At 31.9% G+C, this 24,670-nt stretch overlaps 5 protein-coding genes across 15 annotated transcripts; 4 read left to right on the top strand and 1 right to left on the bottom strand.

Moving 5' to 3' along the window:
* Positions 1 to 1,302: 1,302 nt before the first annotated feature.
* On the top strand, positions 1,303 to 2,999 carry LOC106756695 (lipid transfer-like protein VAS). Its single transcript, XM_014639230.2, has 2 exons — positions 1,303 to 1,810; positions 2,767 to 2,999. The coding sequence occupies exons 1-2, from the start codon at positions 1,417 to 1,419 to the stop codon at positions 2,898 to 2,900; spliced, it is 528 nt and encodes a 175-aa protein (XP_014494716.2). The 5' UTR covers positions 1,303 to 1,416; the 3' UTR covers positions 2,901 to 2,999.
* A 1,688-nt stretch (positions 3,000 to 4,687) lies between these two features.
* LOC106756027 (surfeit locus protein 1) lies at positions 4,688 to 9,691 on the top strand. Of its 2 annotated transcripts, none has more exons than XM_014638268.2 (6): positions 4,688 to 4,990; positions 5,136 to 5,221; positions 6,879 to 7,117; positions 8,105 to 8,279; positions 8,347 to 8,624; positions 9,143 to 9,691. In XM_014638268.2, the coding sequence occupies exons 1-6, from the start codon at positions 4,846 to 4,848 to the stop codon at positions 9,210 to 9,212; spliced, it is 993 nt and encodes a 330-aa protein (XP_014493754.1). In that variant the 5' UTR covers positions 4,688 to 4,845; the 3' UTR covers positions 9,213 to 9,691. The 2 variants fall into 2 exon arrangements, with proteins under 2 accessions (XP_014493754.1, XP_022639381.1); XM_022783660.1 differs by having other exon boundaries at positions 8,105 to 8,280; positions 8,342 to 8,624.
* Positions 9,692 to 10,446: 755 nt separating this feature from the next.
* Positions 10,447 to 16,010, top strand: LOC106756037 (peptide deformylase 1B, chloroplastic/mitochondrial). Its single transcript, XM_014638277.2, has 7 exons — positions 10,447 to 10,686; positions 10,765 to 10,903; positions 11,590 to 11,782; positions 12,566 to 12,676; positions 14,237 to 14,299; positions 15,434 to 15,543; positions 15,629 to 16,010. The coding sequence occupies exons 1-6, from the start codon at positions 10,488 to 10,490 to the stop codon at positions 15,530 to 15,532; spliced, it is 804 nt and encodes a 267-aa protein (XP_014493763.1). The 5' UTR covers positions 10,447 to 10,487; the 3' UTR covers positions 15,533 to 15,543; positions 15,629 to 16,010.
* A 1,826-nt stretch (positions 16,011 to 17,836) lies between these two features.
* Positions 17,837 to 21,627, top strand: LOC106756686 (pentatricopeptide repeat-containing protein At3g22470, mitochondrial). Of its 10 annotated transcripts, none has more exons than XR_002668698.1 (4): positions 17,837 to 18,125; positions 18,284 to 20,321; positions 20,518 to 20,611; positions 20,705 to 21,627. XR_002668698.1 is itself a non-coding variant. In XM_022783620.1 (3 exons), the coding sequence occupies exon 3, from the start codon at positions 18,763 to 18,765 to the stop codon at positions 19,984 to 19,986; it is 1,224 nt and encodes a 407-aa protein (XP_022639341.1). In that variant the 5' UTR covers positions 17,837 to 18,125; positions 18,284 to 18,437; positions 18,755 to 18,762; the 3' UTR covers positions 19,987 to 21,627. The 10 variants fall into 10 exon arrangements, 3 of the variants coding, with proteins under 3 accessions (XP_022639341.1, XP_022639334.1, XP_022639336.1); XR_002668694.1 differs by having other exon boundaries at positions 18,284 to 20,611; positions 20,705 to 20,799; positions 21,306 to 21,627; XR_002668699.1 differs by having other exon boundaries at positions 18,284 to 18,437; positions 20,191 to 21,627.
* A 478-nt stretch (positions 21,628 to 22,105) lies between these two features.
* LOC106768281 (uncharacterized protein At3g17950) lies at positions 22,106 to 23,268 on the bottom strand. Its single transcript, XM_014653337.2, has 3 exons — positions 22,895 to 23,268; positions 22,243 to 22,740; positions 22,106 to 22,127 (listed from the first exon to the last, which is right to left on the bottom strand). Exons 1-2 carry the CDS (start codon positions 22,976 to 22,978, stop codon positions 22,243 to 22,245), a joined length of 582 nt encoding a protein of 193 aa, XP_014508823.1. The 5' UTR covers positions 22,979 to 23,268; the 3' UTR covers positions 22,106 to 22,127.
* Between the last annotated feature and the right edge of the window lie 1,402 nt (positions 23,269 to 24,670).

The following is a 24,670-nucleotide window of genomic DNA, read 5'->3' as shown; positions in this document are numbered from 1 at the left end:
CTTAGAACTTGGTTTACCGGGTTGAACTCATAGTGAGCCGAGTTGGCTCACCAACTCACCTAGTTTAATTTAATTATTTATTATTTTGTATTTCAATATTATTTGTCATTTTTTTTATTGTATTGTAAATCTAAATAAAGAAAAAGATGTTTCAAGACATCAAAATATTATAAATTTATTCATTCTTTTAAGACTTTAATCTTATAAATGTAGAAGTGACACAAAAATTATTCGCTTTTGAGTTTGTTTTTGGATTACATTTTAGTTGTATGTTCCTTTTTTTTTTTGAATTACATCTAAGTTGTATGTTACTTTTTTTTTTTTATTTTGAATTGTCTTTGGAGTTTAACATCATTTTAGAGTGAAATTTATTTAAATTTGAATAAAAAATTGTAATTCTTTTTGGATTTGAAAAAAAAACTTGTAATTAAGTGAACCAAACTCGTTTAACCCACCAAATGGGTCGAACCGTGTGTTTGAATTTTTTTTTTGCTCACTATTAAATATGAACCGAGTTGGGTTGACTCACTAAGTAGTCAATCAGTAGTAGGTCATGTCAAGTGGGACTGTGTGATTCCTTTTGATAGCACTATTTTCCAAAATTAAGAATGAAAAGAAAAGGTTAAATTGTTAAGTGGGTGGGTGAATTATTAAGATTTTTTAAAAGATTAAAATTCCATTTAAGAGGATTAACTATTTTTTTTTTTTTTACATTAGAGACCTATATATTTGCACTTTTTAAAAATGATTAAGTGGTCTACTAGTAATTTAATCCAAAAAAATTAATGAATAAACAACCATTTCAAGAATAGTAAACATAAGAAAATGTGGCTTCTATTTCATTCTAGCTAATATTTACACATGCATAGAATTTCATTAAGAAAATGAAGAAAGTTAAATGGACAACATCCTATTATCAGTCTTTATTTCCATAAAAGGAAAAGCTTTATAATTGCCTTTTTATTTCCTCAAAGTTGTTAAAATTTTATATTTTGAATTTAACATTTATCTTATGATAAACAAACATGTGGGTTTCATAGTCAGGTTATGCAGAATATTTTCCAAACATATAGCATACCTGTCGCACAAAAATCTAGATAACAAACCAAAGCCTAAAAATGAACATAGACACTTGAATTTTGCAGATTCCAACAACATTGTAGAGAAAATAAAGTGTCAAATAATAGCATAATACAAAATACACATCCCAACCTAGCAAAAAGAAAGAAGGAAAAATGGCTGGCTCCATTTGGTTTGGTCTTAAAAAGAACCCTTCAAAAATAGAAGTTCCCTCTGATTTATATAGCTGTAATACACCAGAATGAAGCACTGGGGGAATAGAGAGAAAACAACATCAACGTAAAAACAAGATTTGCTTGGTTGGTGTTGTTTCATCCTGAATTTTCTCTCTCTTTGATGAAGAAAATGGCTTCTAACATTGGCCCCCTTTCATTCCTTTTCATGATCATGTTCTTCTCTTCATATGTTCATGTTGGTCTGTGTCAAACTGCCCTTGATCAGCTCCTACCTGGTCTAGGGCAAGGTAACTTTCTACAGAATGCACAATGCATGCAAAAGCTGGCTCCATGCCAAACATACTTGAAGTCTCAAACCGAGCCTCCTCCTGAGACTTGCTGTGCACCCTTGAAGGAGTTACATGACAGTCAGTCACCATGCCTCTGCAATATCGTTAACAAGCCTTCTCTGCTGCAATCTGTTGGTGTTTCCAAGGATGACCTCTTGAAGCTCCCTCAAGCTTGCAGCATTGATGTTGACTTTTCTAGCTGCAACGGCACAGGAGGATCTCAAGGTAAAAATAGTTACTAAAATAATATGTTTGTTGCCATTTTTCTTTTGTTTTTTGTGCTTTCTATCTGCCCCTTGACATCATTTTTCCATGTTTCTCTTCTTGCAAAAGCTTGTCGGAATTGAAGCTGAGTCAAGGTTGTCTGGTTTTTCATTTGTGATGGTTTTGTCTGTCTCTGTCTCTGTCTTTCATTTCGTGATTGATGTTTGTTTCTATTTTCTTTTACCCTTTTGTTCGTCATGTTTTTCATTGATTGTTATACCTTTTGCTTGGTACATGAATCTTTTGAAATTACTCTTCCACTTAATAAGAAATGCAATTGTGCAAGCCATTGCATGATATTCCAATGAATAGAGATGTTGTATTTTGCATTGTCTCCTGCTGCAAAAGTCAGAGGACATCTTAGGATACAAACAAAGTCTCACATAAAATAAAATAAAACAAGAGATAAACATAAGTTTATAAGATATCTCTTTTGATAAGAAGTCTTTTAAAACAGTATTAAAGCAAATACGTGAAGTTTTAGCTCAAAACGAACAATATAACAATTTTTCTAGGTGTCTGATATCATATAAGTGTAAATCAAACTTCGTTTTTACAGGTTGGTTTAATGAGGTTTAATTAGTCATACTTATTAAGAATTTTAATATCTTTACCTTTTGCTAATCTTATGCATTTAATTGCACAAATTAGATATGAAAGTGGTTCTTACTTCATCAGGTAAATCATCATCACCTACACATAGGAGAAATTTTTTTAGTATGAACATATAAAACATGGGAAATAACTTTCATTTTAATTCAGACTAAATTCATCTACATGAGTAAGAATCTTTGGACTATTTCTGTTTCTGAACATGCTAATGGAAAATTTTGTCTAGCCAGTAACTCTCGGTGCACTGTTTTCATGAACAAATGGTGTAATTATATTATAACTAATGCTGCATTTGCTTCTTCTAGGTGAAGATTCTGTACCTGATACAGACATAGCTGAAACAAGTTCAACAAAAACTATTACTCCATATGGAATCTCTTCTCTTGGTGTAACTGGCTTTGTTGCATTGTTCACTGCACTAGTATTTTCTTCATACTAGGCATCTGTGTTTTTTCATGTCATGAATACCAAATGAATAAAGAACATTTTCCCAGAACTCTCCATAGTGCAACCAACACATTTTTTAATTCAATTTTTCAGTGGCAGATGTATATTTAGTGCCATTGCCTCATTGATCAAACTCAATTTACAGTACTAAACAAACTTGTAAGAATGCTCATTCTTATACTTATGTCTGTACACATTTTAGAAAACAGTTTATGACAGAGTTCTTTCTTAATCAATATCACAAGTTCTTATTAACTTATTTACATAAGATGCCTATAATAAGAGTCACATTCACCATATTTATCTCTATTTTTCTGCTCTAATAATCATCACATCACAATTTAAAACCTATATTTTTATTTAATTATTTGGACTATCCTCGTTGAAAGATAATTTTTATTGAGAGTAACGATACCTTGACACGTGACAAAAACACTCATTAAAAATTAAAATTATGTACTATAATAATTTAGAAATCTAGTAAAAATAGTTTCATCACATCAAATGAATGTTAAAAATAAAAACTGTATCAAAATATTTTTCTCTGAAAAAACAATTTTTATATCCACCACTTTTTAATATATATATATATATATATATATATATATATATATTATTTTTTTCAATCAAAAGAGACAATTGATTTTAATTATTATTCATGCCAACATATATGATTTTTCACCATTTACTTAAGACCAATACACTAAGAAAAGAGTGGAGTATATTTCAGATGAAAGGTTTGGATTTCATTAAAGAAAAGGTATAAAATAATATTTGGTACTCTTGTATTAAAAAGAATATAAAATGTGTGTATTTGGTTATTCTATTTGAAATACGAATTTTCATAAATAGCTTTAAGAGAGAAATAGTTAAATTAATATTATTTTAAAATAACCTTTTCTAACCATGTGGAAAAAAAAATCACCTCAAGCTCTAACAAATGAGAAAGCGAAATTGTTAAAAGGGTTAATACCGCTTTTGGTCCCTAGTTTGGGAAGGATTTGTTCAATATCGTCTTACTTTTTTTTCATAACAATTGATCCTACCTTTTAAAAAACTGTTCAATTGAGTCTTTTTGGTTACGACGTCAATAATACCAAAAAGGACTCAATTGAACAGTTTTTTCAAAAAGTAGAATCAATTGTTACTAAAAAAAAGTAGGACCATATTGAACAAAACCTCCCAAACTAAGAACCAAAAGCGGTATTAAGCCTTGTTAAAAACACAATTGGATCCTTAATAAAATATACTACAAATTTCTCCTTTATATGCACTTTCATCCATATATATATATATATATATATATATATATATATAATAAAAATAAACTTTTTTTCAAAAATTTAAAAGCATTTTCCACCGGTAAATTTATTCCAAAATAACATCATCTTAAACTAATATAACTTAATTAAAACATTTGACTTTTCAATGGTAAAATACACGACATATCAAAAAGAGAAACTTACAGTAGATTCCCCATAAAATTAGAGAAATATTTGAATGTAAAGAGAATTTAAAAAAAAATGATAATTTTTATAAAATATAATTTAAATAATTAATTTTTTCTATTCATTAACATTATACTTAAATAATAAAATATCGGACAACTTTAACCACATAACTACAACTAAAATTCTTTATTGCAGGAATAATAAGAGAATATTAGTGAAAAACTTAAAACAATCAATAAATTTTGAAAAGGAGTACTAAATATATATTTTTTAATTTCTTTTTTAATAAATTTGCTTTATTTTCAAATACAATGCAAGCATGCAACAACCTAACCTAACGCATGAAGCAGAAGATCCACAGAAGCTAAAGGTGTTTCCACACGCAGCAGATTTTATCTCCATAAACCCTTCGATCTTTTTCGCCTTTCTTTGCTTCTTCTCTTCACATCACATGTGCTAGTGGTGTGGTCGTCATCCGCCGTCATCATGTTAAGTAATCTCCGCCGTGCCGCCACGTACGGCGGTGCTACCTCTGACCACCTACTCACCCTCAGGCCGTTCAGCTCCGCCACCGCCGTCTCCTCTGTGTCTAATTCTGACCCTTCACTTCCCTCTTCTTCCGAATCACAAAGTATGTGCTGATTCTTGTTTGTTTGGTCGATTCTCCACGTGGGTCGATCTTGGTTTTTGCAATGCCAAAGCCCCTCTTCAAAATAATGAACATTTTTTTATGGTCATTAACATGTTCTCTTTTTCTTTTTGTGGGTATATGAAAGGAAAAGCATCTAGATGGTTGCTGTTTCTACCTGGGGCTATCGCATTTGGCCTTGGGACCTGGCAGATTATCAGAAGAGAAGAAAAGGTGTGTCGTTTATGTCATTGAATTCACAATAATTAGGATGCTTTTTCGTTTCCACGTGATGTTCTGTTTTCATAATCTCACATGAAATCTCGAACCATTGATTTTGAGGAAGGGGCATGGAGTATGATGGAGGGAGGGATAATGTTGGAGTAATATGTGAATGGTGTAGTGAAATGTGAAATGAGATTGTGTGAAATGTTAAATGTGAAAAGTAGCGTCACCAATTGTACTTCTATTATGATTTTTTTTTCTCCTTTTGCGATGAAGTGTTTGTAAGTGAATGGGGTATTGCAACGTGTTTTGTGAATCTGTGATGAGGATCAAATAAAAGGACTCCGGTGTACCAGTTTAATGGATATTGAGGTTTTTTAACTGCAGGTACCACTTTTGTGGACTTTCTCTGAACTCATGTGAAAATGGGTATCAATTGTTTGTGAATTGATGATTATGAGATTTTCAACAAATTTCTGTTGATATTAGTGATTAGCTTACTTCAATAAATTTGATGCATCATGGAATTTAATATTTTGTTATTTTTCTTCATATGTGACTGTTTCCCATCACTTAATTCTTAACCTGTTAAGGATAGTTTTAACTGTTGACTTATGTTGTGAATTATTGCACTCTACATTTCCATCTCCATGCTACAGGGATGGCTTGAATACATTATGTTTGTTTACTAATATAAGGTAACCCCGTGTTATAAAACTCAGTTCACATCAGCTGGTTGAACTGAAAACTGTTCATATGGCTGGTCACCACCGCAGATCAGAGATGCATTCAGCTAAGTTTGAACCTGAATGACTTGACTGGCTTTTACAACAACTAGTGACTCAAACATTCCTTCAACTGGCCAAGTCATAGATGTTTCTAACAATAATGAAAAAGGAAGAAAAAATAACTTTACTGCCAGATGGTAAATTTGAAATTTTGCCCTTGTCTGAACAAAAAAAAAAGTAACGAAGTTGTGCTGCTCTGGTGCTCTGTTAGTACCATAAACTGAAGGTGGACAAAGGAGTTTCTTTAGTCAGAAATGAAGCTCTGGCTTACGCAAAGAAAAGATTTTTTTTTTTTCAAAAATTGTATATGCACTGTTTTGGTACAGTTAGTGTGTTTTTTGAAACTCAATAAAAAGTAACTTGGTAACTGATGGAACATGCCTTAAGTTAGATTTATTGAGCAGTGTATACATGCTGCACGTAGTGAAACTACACACAGTAGGTGAATAAGCACATTGGAAGTGCTGCCTGGAGTGGCTTAGGTCAAAGATAATATAAATGTTAAAATATCAAAGTTACCTGCAAAGTATTGAACAACAAACATGGGAATTGAGATGTCTCACAAGACCATTGTGCCAGTATTTTCATTTTTATCAGTCACATGTCTAATGCACATAAGTAAAATTATATATCATGTCTTATGTATTATATTGGTCTATGTTGTTCTACTATTAATTCACTAGTTTGACTATTAACTCATTTGTCCAGTACCCTGACTGGTTTGGTTCTGCTTACACTGGGTAATACATTGGATGATGGTGTATTTTGTTGTATATATTTGGAAGATAAAATGTTGGGGGATTGAGTTTATTTTGTGTTAATCTGAATTTCATGTTTAGTTATTAGATCATTGAAAATCCCTGTCTTTAATGTTACAGATTAAAATGTTGGAATATCGAGAGAAGAGGTTGCAAATGGAACCATTACAATTCAATAGTACTTATTCATCAAATGAGGAATTAAATTCTCTGGAATTTAGAAAGGTTGCTTGCAAAGGATATTTTGATGATAGAAAATCAATCTATGTTGGACCACGTTCAAGAAGTATTTCAGGAGTAACGGAAAATGGCTACTTCATTATAACACCTCTTATGCCAGTTCCCAATTGTCCTGACAGGTAAAACATAAGCATTAATGGCTTTGTTAATGAACGTAATCCATTAATTCACTCAACTTTTAATGTCGTGCAGTACCTATGTTGCTTACTATTAGAGTAATTAATGTGTTCATTTTCTATTAGTATTTTACATAGGTGGAACTACATGGTTCACTTGTTCTGTAAAACCATCTACAGATACAATGGAGTGAAAGTTTGCCTAATCATTATGTACTATTTTTAACACCAGTTGACCAAAGGATGAATTTTCTGTAAAACTGATTGCAATTAGTTGATGTTGAAAGTATTGATCATTGTATTCAATCGTACTACTTAATGAAAGTATTTGGCTACCTTTAGTTAAGGGATCCATTTTAGAAGATAAAGTGCAGTTATATCTATTGACCTTTAATAGAGCTTGTTATACGATTGTGTGTCTGTATGTGTTTGCTTTGTTATAATTTCAACAATAGATTTTCTAATTAATAGCTATATTTGAACTTTATTTTCTGAAGTGCACCCCTCTACTTTAGAGGAACTGATTTCTTATTTGAAAATGGATATTTCATATACTATGTACTGTAGGCTAATTTCCTCTTAGAGTATATTTTATTATTTTGGTTCAAAATCTCCTGTGTGTTCTATGAACTTTAAGATTTTACTTTTGGTGAAATATTGTTAATTTGTTGTGGCCCATTATGAATGTTTCATGTCATTGACATCTTTTCATCAATATAATTATCCATGGATGCAATGTGTTTAGTGTGACTGGCTAAACATCGTTGAGCTTTTGAGAGCTTAGAAGATCTTTCATTTATTTGCATCACTACATAAGCTTTAACTCCAATCTTTTCTGTGTTAAATGTCATCATATTTTCAAGTCAGCTATTTTTTTTTTTCTTGTTCATAAGCAATCTATTCCAGGTTTTGAATATGATGTAATGAATAAATGACATTAGTTGTTCATAGTTTCTTCTATTCTTATATTTTGTGTTTTTCTTCTTCCAGTGTGACTTTTCCAATTTTAGTCAACAGAGGGTGGGTTCCACGCAGTTGGAAAGACAAATTTTTAGAGGCTTCACAAGATGAAAATTTGGCCGATTCGTCACCTTCCTCTTCTCACACAGATGGAACTACATCCTGGTGGAGACTGTGGTCTAAAAAGCCTCCTGTTATCACTGAGGTTACCTCTCCCCTAAGTCATTTCTTTATTTAATATGGAAGAATTATTGATTCAAACTTATCATCAGGTCCCGTCTGTTACACCTATAGAAGTTGTTGGCGTAGTTCGAGGAAGTGAGAAGCCCAGTATATTTGTTCCTGCAAATGATCCTAAATCTTCCCAATGGTTTTATGTTGATGTTCCTGCCATTGCTCGTACTTGTGGCCTTCCAGAAAATACCATCTATGTTGAAGATATTAATGAAAATGTCAATCCAAGTAATCCTTACCCTCTGCCCAAGGATGTGAATGCTTTGATTCGAAGTTCTGTCATGCCTAGGGACCACCTAAACTACACATTGACATGGTATGCAACTTACTCTCAATCCTCATTGAATATCAATGTAATTTTGGTGGTGGCGCCTGTCAATAAGTGGTTATTTTTATTGGTTGATAGTGTCAAGTTTTTATATTGATAATGTGTAGAAATTAAACTTGTAAATGGTTATTTTTTATTGGTTGGCAGTGTCAAATTATATTGATAATGTTTGGAAAGTAAACCTCTTGTATAAAGTAAATAGTGTATGCATTAAGGGTGAAAAGATTCTTACATTCTCATAGAACTATACAAGTCATCATGTTATGTAAAATAAGTTTCTTGAGTTGAAGCTTTATTGATTGGTTAATAGTGTAAAACTTTCATAGAAATTAAACTCTTGTGTATAATTGATTGGCTCTGAATTAGTTGCCTCTGAATGATACTGCTAATAGAGTAATATTATATGATTGAAAATCTATTAAAATAAGCAAGTTTCTGTTGAATCCTGTTTGTAATGATGAGGTTGAATAATCTTTCTAACAACTTTTCTTTTGTATTTGGGTCAGGTATTCTCTTTCTGCAGCAGTTACATTTATGGCTTTTAAGAGGCTTAAACAGAAAAGTAAACGGAGATAGCAAATGTGATAGTAGAGACACACACACACAGATACTCCATTTGACATCTTGACACATCTATATCCTTGAACAATGTCTTACCAAACTTTTCTTCAATTGTCAATTTTCATTCAAGTAAAGTCCTCCCTGAAAGCTATCCTCATCTCAAAAACAGTGATGAAATGAAACTGAGATGATACTTTTAGCAAGAAAACCATGTCAAGAATTTTGGTGCCACTGAGATGAAGTTGCGGATATTCATTTTCTGGAAGGTCATTTTTTCTTTGTTGGAAAAGCAAGTGGTTGTAAGAGGATATCATATGAATATGTTTGGATTATAAGGTTAGGGAGTTGTCAGTGCAAAGCAATTTTACTGACACAAATGTTGTAGTAATTGGCTTAGTGTTAAAGTTAAAAGAAAGGATGAGAGATATTATGGGTTTAATTCCTCCTATTAATAAAATAGATAATTACAAAAGAAATCACAAATTTAAGCTTAATTAGTGAAATTATATGTAAATGCAGAATTATATGTTTTGTTTTTGTTTAATTTTGTTATCACTTTATTTCGGGTTTTCTTCTCCACTTTTCATGTTTTCTATTAACCAAAACATTTCCTATAATAATATTCTTTTATAAACACGTTTAAGATAAGGGTAATTTTTAATCAAAGAATAAAGTAGCATTAAAAGTATAATTTTTTTTTTAAAAAAAAAATTCAACCAGACATATTTCAGTATTTTTTTTTGTTTTACTTAATAACGAATACAAAAATAGTATATTATTCAACTTTATATGCATACAAAAAAATCAAAATGAAGGTGGGAGGACATTTAAAATGCAAGGATTACATGATTTTACTTTGAAATCTTAATTTAAATTGATTTTACCATGTAACTTTTTTTTTAAGATTATTTTGTAAGCTTTGCTTTAATAAGGAAGCCTTATATAATAACTATAATTTTATAACCTTATATTTTTATAAAAATTCAATTACATTATTAATTTTTATTTTTGTTTTTTCGTTAAAAGAAATCACTTGAACAAAAGAAAAAATCAAATACATTTGGATCTAGTTTACTATAAAATCCAAATGGGCATTGTTTTATATTTCATTTGAATTTATTTTTTCAGTTTTTATTATTAAAAAACTATTAAACATTTTCTTTCCAAAGAATTAATAAATATTTTATAACAAAAAAATGTACTAAATATTTTTAGTATAATTATTATTGATAAATATTATCTACATAATGAGCATCCAAGAATGTGAATCACTTGACTTTGTGACCATCCATGGCTTCACTCACGTGTCTCCACCCAACTCACCCTCTTCTTCTTCATCTCGGTTCAGCTCTTCCCGCCATTTCCAACCGCTGCTTCAACCATTTTTCCTCACTGAACCGGACCCTCTCTGCAAAATCTCCTCGAACAGCTCCTCCACGCGCCATGACCAAGCCTAGTTTCTCATCAGCTGAAGACCAAGTTGCTTCTCGTAAGTTCTACACTCCACTGATTCAACCCCATCTCTTTTTTTTTTCTCAAGCCTTAGTCTCTCTCTATGATTTTGAAGCTGGTGATTTTGAATTTGTGCCACCCCTGAGAATTGTGGAGTATCCAGACCCGAAATTGAGGGCCAAAAATAAGCGCATAGTTACCTTCGATGATAATCTGAAGAAGCTTGTCCACGAAATGTTTGATGTTATGTACAAGTAAGCTTTTTTAATGTTGAAGTAGTTTATATTTTTGCTTCAGCTGAGTAGAATTATGGTGGGCTATTGCTACGTTCTTTTTTAATTTTTTTCGTTTTAGTTGAATTATTTAAAATGTGGCATCAGTTCGGTTTGAGCTAGAACGCAAGGTTGCTTACCTCTGTTCGTTTTCTTGGTTTTAACCCCCAGAGGGATAATGCCATTTGTGGAATGTTCGGGTTTTAGTGCATTGTTTGCTCTAATTTGGAAGGAAAACTTGTATTTTTTTTAAAGCACGGTTGTCAAGATTGATTTTCAAATTATATAGGCTACTTTTCCTTTTTTTTAATACTAGACAAAAACAAATAAAAATTTACTCAACAAACCCTGACAATATTTTTCTCAATGGATGTTTCCTTACAATATAAGAGTGTTCTTTATTGTAAGCAATATCAACCATAATTGAAATTTGAGGGCACTTTGCTGTTTCAAACACTGTATTTTATTTAGAACTTTTATCTAAAATACCCCTACTGTAAGAGAAGGCAGTTTAAATTGGAACTAGGCATGCAATATATTTTAATTTATGTTGAATATGAATAAGCTCTATTAATTGATATTTTACTGTCAATATAATCTATATTGTAATTCAAATAACATATTCTCAATTTGTTGAATTGTTAACAATATTGGTTGGCTTCCCACAGAACTGATGGTATTGGTCTCTCGGCACCTCAAGTGGGAATAAATGTTCAACTCATGGTGTTCAACCCAGTTGGTGAGCGTGGTGAAGGAGAGGAGATTGTTCTTGTAAACCCAAGGGTTAGCAAATACTCAAAGAAATTGACCCTATTCAACGAGGGTTGCCTATCTTTCCCCGGAATTAATGCTGATGTAAAGGTACCTAACAAAAATCCTTTTCTTTTACACCATTATTTTGACTGTATCTTTCCTTTAGACCTGTTTTTGGAGAAGTAGAGTAGCAAATTTTGAATTTTATTCAGTTTGAGAAGTTTGTCATGCTTGCTGAATATCGAGTTGTGTTTCATAAAATCATGGTATTTTGTCAATATGCATGATTCTACAAATTTTAATGGCCTGAAAGATCATGATCATGCTCTAGAACATGTTGTGAAGTCATCTACGCTTGTAGTTTTTACAATAAATAGAGGGATCATGTGATCCTCCAAGCTGGACCAAAATACCTATGGGACCCAAATTGCACGCTTGGCTCTTCCAACCCTAATTTTGGCATTTCCGTTTGAATAAAACTTGTTCTCCACCATTCCTCTTCTGTGCTTGCACTTCCCATCTGTACTGGTGTTGCCTGTCTTCTATAGTGCACTAGTTGTCTTTGTTGATCTGATTCAATTCCAATGAGGGTCAGAGGCTAGTACAGTGTGCTGCTGGTTCCTCTGTTCCTATCTGTTGACTTATATGGGGATGTGCTGGACAATGTTCAATTTTCCTTGTACCAGTGTTATTTTACACCACTTTATATTTCTGGTTGATAGAGGATCTGTATACCCTAAAGTTATAATTGTCTTGTATATAGCTTAAGTTTCTTTTCCTTTTTATGTTGCTTTCAACGTGTGCTCAACCGCAGGAATATAGCCATCTTCTCATTTGTTTCATGTTTATTTACTCTAATGCCTACTTATTTGTCTCGTAATTGTGGTTTAGCGACCAGAATCTGTGAAGATTGATGCACGTGATGTTAATGGAACTAGATTTTCAGTCAACTTGTCTGACCTTCCTGCACGGATATTCCAGCATGAATTTGATCATCTACAGGTGTGCTTCAAACTTTGATAACTAAAGCAACTAGTGTTTTAGTTTGAGCATCTTATATTTATATGACAAAAAATCGTAACAAATAAATATTTTTAAATGCATGGGTTATATTATAATTACATTCATAATAGATAAATATCTTTGAATGTATAGAATATAATTTGAATTTATTTTAATTGTTATATAAGGGTTTTTTTAATTATTGACAAAGTTTTGTAAATAATACTATGAAAATTCAGCTTGGAGTTAGAGATGAAATGTTATAGATTGAAAGAGTGGTCAGGAAATATCTCATCATATCATTACTGTACAATAAAACAAATAAAACCTTGCACCTCTTGAGCGTGATTTCCAAGCTTTATTATATTTTATAATTTGTATCTTTCTTTTTTTCTTTTAAATCAAGATAAGAATGCTATGGCATCGCTTTACATGTTAGGACAACCTATATTAATCACATGCAACATCCCTAATACTATTAATAAAAAAGAAAGGGAACTACAACAGTACACGAACCAGATTAAACCCATTAAGAAAACCTAAAATATGGAAGACTGATCTATCTCCATAATAATCACAACATATGCAAGGAGGAACACTCTCCCACGAAATGAAAGCTAATCCCATAATACCTGATAGCTTCTCCAAAAATATGAGGAACTCTAAAATACTTGAACTAACCAAGGAAACAAGAAAACAATTTTATTGATAACAATCACAGGAGTTACATTCTCAGCTCCTCTTTTTGTAAAAATCAATCTCTCTAAAATATGAAAACAATATATGCTAAAATAAATAGAAATTTGAAAGATATTTTATCATAATCAATACATAGACGCTGAAGATATTTTTGTCCCAATAAACCATTATTTACAATAATTCCTTTTAAGTTGGTAAATGAATATCAATTATTTCTAACTTTTCATAAGATCCTTGAAACTCTTCTAGTGAAGACCTTTAGTGAAAGTGTGCTAACTGAAGTCTTGTAAGGACACAAGTTGTAACAAGGCTTTTGTCTAGATTATTTTTGATGAAGTGTTTGTCAATTTCAAAATTTGTTGTCATGTCATGTCCTAGAACATGGACAATGTTGATGACTAACTTATTGCCACAATACAGCTTCTTAGGGATGTCTACCTGATTTTAAGGTCATCCTAAATAGTTTTCATCGTGTAGGTATGACTTTGAAGGTTCCTGTATAAGGCTTTGGATACCATGCTAAACAATAAAAGTTCGAGACATTATACCTTATATGCTGAATGACACCATTTGGGGCTGATTTATATAGTGATTGTATTAGTTACACATTATTAGAGGATATTCCGTTTCCTTTGAATCAATTATCAAAATCCTGTCAAATCACATACGTTAAATGTATACTATTTTCTTCCTATTAATTCTTGATTTTCAACATCTTTTATTAATTTATTCACTTGATTGTAATGCAAAATTAGTTCAAAGTTGAGCTTTTTAAACTAATTTTATGTAATGACTTGGTGTAATTTTAAACTTTTTATGTAATTTTGAGCGTATGGTTACGTGTTCTTGTTGTGTCTACAGGGAATTCTTTTCTTTGACAGAATGAGTGAAGATGTTCTTGATAGTATTCGTGGGCAGTTACAGGTTAGAAAATCCTTTTCCTGTTTTGTCACTCTGTCACTTGTATATCTTCTATTGTTAGAAGGATATTAAGTGTTCTACTAGAAGTTGTTGGAATGTTCTAGATATCTCTTTTTAATTATTACTTTATGATTAGAGTTTTCTATATATGGAGGCTGATGTTCTGCTTAATAAGAATCTTTTTTCTTTCAGATTATTCCTTTCAAGTTCTTCCTTTGATTTTATAATACATTAGTAGAAAATATTCATTTCTTTGCATAAATAAGCTAGACGAGTCATTTCGTGATAAGGTTTTTAGCTATGATTTGTGATGTACTTACTGTAAGGTGGAGTTGACTAAGCCCGTAGTAATCAAAACTAAAAATCTAATTTTTATCTGTAGCCCAACTTTACTTGTTTTAAAAAAGATAGAAAAAACTTCTGTCAGAGAGTGAGCCTTGTGAAAGGTATAAGGTACCTTGTGACTTGGATGTCATAAGTTCAAATCTTGAAAATAATATATCTAGTTGTGGAATGTGTCAAGTTGGATATTGGGTATTGAAATAAAAAATTGGTTATATTTGGATTTGTTGGGTGGGTGTGGGTGAGGTAAAAATAGTCTGTCAGAATCCACACTTGACCAAAAGCAATTGTGTTTAAAAACTTAAACAAGTGACTCAGTCCATGTGATAGCACAGTGATGGTGATCCACCTTCCAGTATTGTATAATGGTAGGACAAAACCTCATATCCGGGAAGAGTAAAAACAAAATTTTAGTTTCAAGAACCTCTGCAAAATGGTTGAAACAGGTCAATGGGGAACTCGAGATTGTAGAATTTTTGATACAAATGACCATAATTTGTGATAGTCTGCAGTTTTGGACATTGTATCTAATGCAATGTTCTACGACAGGACCAAAGACATTCAACTGGACTATCACTTTATTAGAGAGAAGATCAAGATAGGAGATATAACAACTAGATTTTTTAACTGTAGTAATCAATGGTATGATGTTTCCACAAATCCTTAAGGGGTCTGCGGATTAGCTATCATGTTTCCACAAAGTAAAGATCTATCATGTCTATATTGAGTTCAAAGGAATTAAATTCTAGAGAAAGAAAGTTAATAAATGTTTCGGTTTTGGTTAAATTATTACAGGCCCTAGAAAAAAAGTACGAGGGAATGACTGGACTCCCAAGCCCTGAAAAGGTAGAGAACAGCAAAAAGAGAAAGGCCGCGGTTGGTTTTGGAAGATGATTATCTTCAAGGTCTTTTTATGATAAATTTTATTTTTCTCAATAGCATAGATATTTAAGAGTTTACATTTAACTGAACGGCTTACTTATTTTACAGGTCAATATTCATAACACTGAATTTATCACATAAAGACATTTCTCAGGGTGGGCTTCCTTGTCTAGAATTGTTTATGCACACTGATTACAAGACACCTCTATTATAAACAATGCCAGCGTCAGTTGTTCATGTTGCCCTGAAGGAGAGAACTGTCTCGAAGAGATATTTCCCATTGATTTATTGGTTTTAAAAATTGTGGTTCTTGAGGTCACCTGTGGAGTTAGATTTTATATTTTTGTAGGCATTTACTATGTATTATTTTGGGATTTATTACCTGATAACAGCTCATGGAATAGAAGAAAACCTTTTTTTTATATGGTTTGCTCTCAACATCCCAAAGGCAATAATTGTTTGTAATAAAAGGGCCAATTTTAGTTTCATAGCTTCACTAGTCTTGAATGGTTATCACTGCCTGCGTGGATGGGGCTTTTGGATTTTATACTTGCATTTTAATTTTCAGTGCAGTTGTGTACTTTAATGTCTCTTAACTCATTTTGATATCTAGGCATTGGATGTCTTCAAGTGAATTATTGGGTGCACTTGTCCCAGGGGTGGATTCTACATACTAGGAAGAATGGATAGAGTAAGTGGTTTTCTATAAATAACCTTGCTTTTACCATATTCTCATTCTTGTGGATGAACCAATGGAGGTGGAAGTTGGTTAAACACTGATGGAGTTTGTTTATGTAATGAAAAATTTGAATGAATCATCACACTCTTATGTAGCTTTCTGCAGATCATGCTTTGGCTTATTTTCTATAAAAGCTATCTGAATCTGTCGTAAATTTCACAATAGGGAGTTTTAACTGATTCCATGAAGCTATAAATAGTTCATATTAGTTTGAACAAAGAATGTGAATTTGATTCTTATGGAGAAGGTAGAGTTTTGAGCCCTTTTGACTGATGCTTTGAATCATCAATTGATTTTTCATAGTCTTTATCTTCTTCCTTCCAATGTTGTTCTTTTGCAAGATGTTGGCTCTGCAATTTAAAGAGTAATGATTTATACCATAATTTTTCTCCTCTAAATTTAAGAGGGGATAGTCAATCCAAAGAATGTAATTTTATTGAAGTCATTTGGAGCGTCTTAACATAAAAACAAAAACATTCACAAGAGCAAGGTCAGTCAAAAAAGAAATATTAAAGAAACGAAAAAAAATATCAAAGCAAATAAATTTATAATAACAAAATAAAATAAAAGAAATCAGCGAAAACCAAATAAAAAGGAATAGAAAAACAACACAAGAGACACAAAACATGTTAAGGCAAATCAAAGCAAAAAGAATGAAATAAAATAACACAGACCAATCCAAATTAAATAGAGCAAGATAAATGAAATAAAAAACCACACTAAATCAAACAAGTTAGTAAAAAGGTATATTTTAAATATTAATAAAAAATTAAAAATAATTATAATAAAAACTAATATTATTAATTATATTAATGTTATAATTTAATAATTCAATAAAACTAATTTAAATAATTTAATCAATTAAAATATTTTTTATTTTAACTAACCAACAATACTTTATTTTAATATAACTTTAATCAATCATATTCTATTTTAAATTCATTTCTACAATTAAAATTAAATAATATTAATATAAAAAAGTTTATATTTTAATAATAAAAAGTTATATAAAGAAATCTCCTTTTTCCATATCCACATATAACTTTTAATTTTATCTTTTAAATAAAAGTTTTTTAAACTTAAATAATTATCTTATCAATTTTTATCTTAAACGTTTCTTTAAGTTTAACCAATTTTTTCAATTGAATCCTTTTCTTTTTAAACTCAACTGTTTTTAATTATAAAACTACTTAAAAATCTATTTAGAATAAAATTATAAAAATTATATATTTAATTCTATAATAATAATAAAAATAATAATAATTTTATTTAATTTTATCATAAAAAATAAAAATTAATAATAATTTTTAATATAAAGATAATTTAGTCTTATAATTTCAATTATTATAAAAATTTCTTTTATTATTTGTATTAATTAAATCACCTTCTCCTATTTTTCTATATTTTTCATTATTTTTTCATAATCTAAAAAAAAAAATCTTATTTTTACATTTTTTTTCTCGTATTCATCATTTTCCACGAACAAAATTTCACAATGAAAACATTGGAATTTATTTATTTATCTATCTGAGACAATATGAAGTTTAAACAAGATATTTAGGTTTAAGATCATCAATTATAGAAACAAGTTGCAACCAACTAAATTGGTTTGTGCTAAAAAGCAAACATTTCACCTGCATGAAGAAGAAGGAAAAATTAATCAGAGAAATCACAAACCAGAAACAAATGAAGAAAGCACAAATGAAGAAGACGCAAATTTGGAACAAAAGTAAAGAGTATGCAGAGAGATGAGAGAATAACCTAATGTAAACTGGCGTGTGTGCTCACAGAGGAGATGCTGCTGCTGGCAAGTCCGACTTGTGTGTTTGGGCGTTTGAAGAAGAAAGTGTTCCCTGACGGAACAAGGTGTGTTGCCTTCAATTTTTATTCTTTAATAATTTGAGATGCATATGTAAGAAGAAAATGTTAATTAGTTTGCCACCTACCCATTTTTGTGTAAAGGTTGTGTGGGTTAGTGGTTCAAAATTCAGGATGGGTTTCAATTATTGGATGCATCTTCGCAGGAGATGAGTTTTGTGGAGTTCACACCAACTGATTCTTCGTTCAAAGTTTGGAAAGAGCAGTTATGTGGAAGCTTGGAAAAAAAAAAAATCCAATCTTGGTCATACTTGGAAGGAAGATTGTCATGTCGTACACTGCTAAGACAACAAGCTTAAGGTATGCCATTCCCAAATTTAGTGTTTTTCTGAGGTTCTTTTCTAATTCCCAAAACCATAACGCCAAAAGCAATTATGGGTTTGATGCCATTGGTGATGCTGTGGCCTTATTCAGTCGCTTAATCAATATGCACCCTCTTCCATCTGTTGTAGAATTTAACATGATTTTAGGCTCAGTAGTGAAAATGAAGCATTACTCTACTGCTATATCATTGTTTAAAGAAATGGGGTTGAGAGGAATCACCCCTTCTATAGTGTCTTTGAGTATCTTGATCAATTGTTACTGTCACTTGGGTCACATGGGTTTTGCCTTTTCAGTGTTGGGCATGGTTCTCAAGATGGGTTATCAGCCCAATGCAGTAACCTTGACCACGCTCATGAGAGGGCTTTGTGTCAATGGTGAGGTTAGGAAAGCAGTGGACTTTCATGATAGCGTGGTGGCTCAGGGGTTCCTGTTGGATGAAGTTAGTTATGGGACCTTGATCAATGGGCTGTGTAAAATAGGACTGGCAAGAGACGCCTTTGAGTTCCTGCGGGAAATGGAAGGGCAAATGGTTAGGCCTAATGTAGTAATCTACAATATGATGATTGATGGTTTGTGCAAAGATGGATTTGTAACTGAGGCGTTTGGTTTATATTCAGAGATTGTTGGCCGGGGAATAAGTCCTGATATTTTTACTTACACTTGTTTGATTCATGGTTTTTATAGTTTGGGGCAGTGGCGAGAAGTTACCCAGTTGTACTGTGATATGGTTGACAAAAAGGTCAACCCAAATGTTTATACCTATAACATACTAATTGATACATTATGTAAAAACAGAATGCTCACAAAAGCTAATGATATGTTTAATTTGATGATTGAAAGAGGTGAGCAACCAGATGTAGTTACTTTCAACACTTTGATGAGTGGATATTGCTTGTGCAATTATGTGGATAAGGCAAGAAAGTTATTTGACACATTTGTTGAATGGGATATTGTGCATGATGTTTGGAGTTATAACATCTTGATTATTGGGTATTGCAAGATTAAAAGGATTGATGAAGCTTTGATCCTCTTCAATAAAATGCATTGCACCAATTTGGTTCCTAATATTGTAACTTACAGTTCTGTTATTGATGGCTTGTGCAAATGTGGGAGAATCTCTTATGCGAGGGAACTTTTTAGTACAATTTGTGATGGTGGTCCATCCCCTAATGTTATCACTTACAATATCATGTTAGATGCTCTTTGCAAAATTCAACGTATGGACGAAGCAATTGAATTATTTAACCTAATGTTTGAAAGGGGATTGACTCCTAATGTTTCGAGTTATAACATCTTGATTAATGGGTATTGCAAGAGTAAGAGGATTGGTGAAGCCATGAACCTTTTCAAAGAAATGGATCACAGAAATTTGGTTCCTGATTCTGTAACTTATAATTCCCTCATTGATGGGCTGTGTAAATCTGGAAGAGTCTCTCATGCATGGGAGCTTTTCAATGCGATGCATTATGGTGGTATGTCAGTTAATGTTATCAGTTATAATGTCTTGTTAGATGCTTTTTCCTAAACACAGCATGTTTTCTAGGAAAGTGATTATTTAAACCTAATGTTTGAAAGGGGGTTGACTTCTTAAGGTTTTAGTCATTGCTTCTTGATTGATGAATATTGCAAGGGTAAAAGGATGGAAGAAGCTATGAATCTCTTCAGAGATATGGGTTGCAACAGTTTGATTTTTGATTCTATAAACTCATCTCTGCTATTAATGGCTCAGGAATCTGGGAGAATCTCATCTGCATGGGAACTCATGGATGATACATGTACATGATAATGGATGGCCATCTATTACATACAAGTTACAATATCTTGTTAGATGCTTTTTTGCAAAACCAGCAACTCGACAAGGTGACTATTTTAATTCAGTGCTGTCAAAAAATAATTCTCTGACAGGTGCCAATTGCCCAATGGGTTGGTTTTACAGAGATCAAATACTTAACATTGCACTAGAGATTTTTCAGCATTTCGGTTGAACTTGTTAATGTTGTCACATATAACACCATTATCAATGGACCCTGCTTAGAAGGTTTGTTCCGTGAAATAGTGGGATTTTTTATGGACGTAAAAGTCAGAATGATAAAGCATAGGAGCTACTTCAAGAAATGTTTGCTGGAGATCTGAACAAATGATAAAACCTGGTGAGATACAGCAGCTAATTCACGCTGAAATCTATACTTCTATACTTCCATAAAGATAGGTTTGGATAAATGCTTAGCAAATCATTGTTGCAGCTTTGACGTAGGTTGAAACCCATGGAAAATTCATTGTTGCATATAGTAGTGCATGGTCATCTCGAATAGTTCATGAAAGGTGGCACTCTGTTGAGGTAAACAATGTTTTTCTGAGACTATTCCAGGCAATTTACATTTATCTCGGAATAACTTATCTATTTATTAAATCAACAATAGTGCATATAAGATTTAGCATATAAATTCTCATGTAATTAACAAGAGTCAACTTTCTTTATGTACATTGCTTTTTAAATTTCTGTGGTTGTTTCTTCTATGTTTTATTTCTATTCTTATTTTTTGCTTCTATGAAGGTTTCTTGCTCTCCTTTAGTCTCTCAAGAGCTTTCATATGTCTTCTTCTGTTGTTCTACCAGAATATACATAATGTATTATAATCTCTTTTACATCTACCAACTTGAATTAATTAATGAAAACTACTTGTTGCTGGAGGAACAATTTGGATTGGCATGTAACTAGGTATTAAATGTCAGCATATCGTATTGCAGTTCAATTTTCAATGAATGTCTGGTTTGTCACTGAAGATCTCGATTATCAGTTTATTCTTAATGAAATCATTAAGGCTTCTTTAATCTTTCTGCTAGGCTCTCCCATACTATCTCTGAATATGTTGAACTACCAAGATCAGGTAAGGGAATTGGAAACTACAGCAAGAAAATAAAATAAAAGGGCAGTTCATGAGCATAAACAGTTGGTGTGGAAGGACCTGAACCCCAATATTTGTTCACCATTAATGTTATTTCTGTAATACTGAACTGGTGCAAATTGTACTGCTTTAATAATTGCTTGTTCTGGTTAGATTTTTTAAAGAAGAAAGAGAGAAATTGAGATTCAACTGAGGGTTGAAAATTTAGACACAATTTTCTGTATTGAATTTAATCATAGATGTGTTGATTTCATTGCTCAGTATAAATGTATGTTAAAGCACTGAACGTGGACAAAGGTTGCTGATAATATCAATGTTGGATCAAAAAAAGACATTTTTATATTAAAAGAATGTAAATAACATTTGTATGACTCAGGTGGAGCCTAAATTTTCATTCACTTTACAATACCAGATGGAATAAATTAACTAGTTAATCTTGAGTTAGAAAGCTTGAAAATTTACTTGAACATTGATTTTGGTTAATCATTTTACCAAGAACCAAAATCTTTCTGTAATCCATATATTTCTAATATAGTTTTTTTTCTTTTGGCATAAATGGAGCATATGATTACGACCAATCATCACCCATAATGTCTGTGTATTAATAATATTAGTAATTGATAATTATAAGGTGGTGGATCACAATTATCAAAAGAAGAACAAAAGAAGAAAAAGTAAAAAGCCCAAAAGGCAAAAGGCAAAAGGCAAAGCTTGCGTTTTGCACATAAACCACGGACAAAAAGAATCTTAATCTTCCAATCTGTAAAAGCCAAACAACCCAAAAACAGTTATAAAAATTAAAATAAGCCCACAAAAATTTCTTTTCTTTTTATAAAATATTAAAAATAAAAATTGAAAAGCGCTATCATAACAACCTATGCGGCTCCGCCGCTGCAAATTCCGGCGAGCGCGACCGGAAACCGATTGCAAAGGCTCTCTGCCGCCCGTGCTCCGTCGTCGACGTCGGCTGTGGGCGGAAGAACCCTCCCGTCGACGAACAACACTCTTCCACCGTTCCTCTGCTGGTGGCCGGCGACCATCCCCTCGAGCTCCGCCGCCGTGCCGTAGAACTCGCCGTCGCCGAAGCGCCGCTCCACCTCGAGAAACTCGCCCAGCGACGCCGATCTGGTGTCACCATCGCGGCAAAGCTGCCACCACTTCCGCCGTCTCTCCGCCGCTGTCGACGTCGACACGATGGTAGCCCTTTTCTTCTTTTTGACTGCTGCGGCGGTCCTCCTTGCACCGCCGGTAACCTCGGCTGCGGAATTCGGGTTCCGGTGCTGCGATGGGACTCTGAATGTAATGGTTGGGAAATTCACTCCCATCAGAGTCCCCAATGTGGTGCTTCTGTCATGGAAGAATGATCCGGTGGACTATCATTCAAAAACCCAAAAAGAAAAAAATTAAAACTTTTGATTAATTTGAAGTGAGAAAGGAAAAATAAATTCTGGGGTGTGAAAAAAATTTGAGATTTCTGAGAACTTTAAAAGATGCAACATGAACAAGTGATATCGAACTTGATGATACCTCAGTGTCAAGATCAGATGAAGAAATGGAAGAGATTGTGGGTGAAGATGGTGGTGGCACCAATTCAGTGGCTGGATCCAGCATTGTTGTGTTGTAACTTGTGAGATGAAAGCAGAGAAAATCTCTGAGGTGAAGGTTTTGGGAAGACTGTATTGTGTCAACTATGAATCTTTTGAGGTTGAGATTTGTAGGTTTATATGCAGAATAAGGAATAGATGAAAAAGCATGTTGGGATCAAAGGAATAGGATGCATTTGAAATGATTGTTGCTTTGGGTGATTATCAGTTTATCATTATCAGTGGTGGAAACTTCAAATCCACTTTTAATTGGACATTTTCTTTGAAACCAAAATAAAAAGAGAGTTGGGTAATAGAATTCAAACTTGGAAATTACATTCTTAATTGAGGTTTTTTCTTTCTTTGAAACTTTTGTGAACATTGTTAATGCAGTTAACTTGATTATATTTGGATAGATGACTTTAGTCAAATGTTAACCATAATGTAAAAGGTAAGGAATGCTTTATGATGTCATATTTGCTTATTTTTTGAGGTTCTATAGCCTTATTTGCTTTCTTATAGGTTACATTTGAGAAAAGGTGAAGGGATTAGTCAAAATGTATTGGTGAGATGCCTCAATTATTGTTTTTCCTCTTTTCTCTCCTCAGAACAAAATTTTCTTTACTCCTTACTTTTTGCACACAATAGCTTAACTTAGTATTTGATAGATGTGTGAGTACAAGGAAAATGTTCTCTTTTATATGACTCTTGTTTTGAAAGGAATGAGTTCCTAGATAGATGGTTTTTTAAGCTAAAGATGCAAACTTTGAGTAGACTACTAGCCTTGTGAAAATCAATAAGAAACATTTTTTTTTTAAGAATTACTTTTTTTTTCTGAAATTATTTTTAAAAATTGTGTTTAGTTTTTAAATTAGAATATATACTTATTTCGTTCTTGCATTTTTATATAGATAACCTTAACAAATGATAAATGAAAATTATATTATAATTTATTATAAATTTTTGTATGATGAATATTCTTTGTCCTATTTGTTAGAAATGTATTTTGCATAATTTTCAATATATATATAAGTATAAACAAAACATAAATTTTTATAAGTAATTTAAAAACATAATTAACCCTAAATTTAATATAAAAATATATATTAATATTAGGTGAATGAGGAAAACACAGGAGGCTTTCAACTAGAGTTAGTTTAGATATAGTTCGGCTGAAAGAATAGAATAACTTCATTTAAATTAAAAAAGCAAAAATGTGAACCATTAATAAATTATGATATGTGATAAAAATTTGTTAATAAGATTAATTTAATATTAAACTCGGGAAAATTATAACTTTTGTCCATTAAAAAATGTTGGTGTAATTAAAGTTTGTAAATTGGGCAGAAACAATAATTGAATTATTAACATCTATTGTAACATGCAGAATAGTTTTGAATGAGTGCAGAGAGATAACCTAATGATGCTTGTGAGTGGTAACAGATGCTTTATAATTGAAAGAATTGTACTGCTAGGGAATTCTTCTATATCTATTTCTTTAATTTCCTTATGTCCCTTTTTTATCACTGAATCAACTTCTACAGGTGTTTAGAATAAACTTAACCACTGTGCAAGATAAAAAACAGTAAAATCATTTTTTACCTTTGAGATTTGAGAAAAGTAACATAAAATGACAAAGTTTATATTCATTTTACACACATTAATAAATATAAAATGATTATAAAAGAGTAAACTTTTTCAATTTTTAAAAAATATCTCT

Source organism: Vigna radiata, chromosome 1 (genome assembly GCF_000741045.1).
Source record: "Vigna radiata var. radiata cultivar VC1973A chromosome 1, Vradiata_ver6, whole genome shotgun sequence".
Taxonomy (NCBI): domain Eukaryota; kingdom Viridiplantae; phylum Streptophyta; class Magnoliopsida; order Fabales; family Fabaceae; genus Vigna; species Vigna radiata.
The sequence above is the reverse complement of the archived record's forward strand: the minus strand, read 5'-3'. Positions and strand labels throughout refer to the sequence as shown.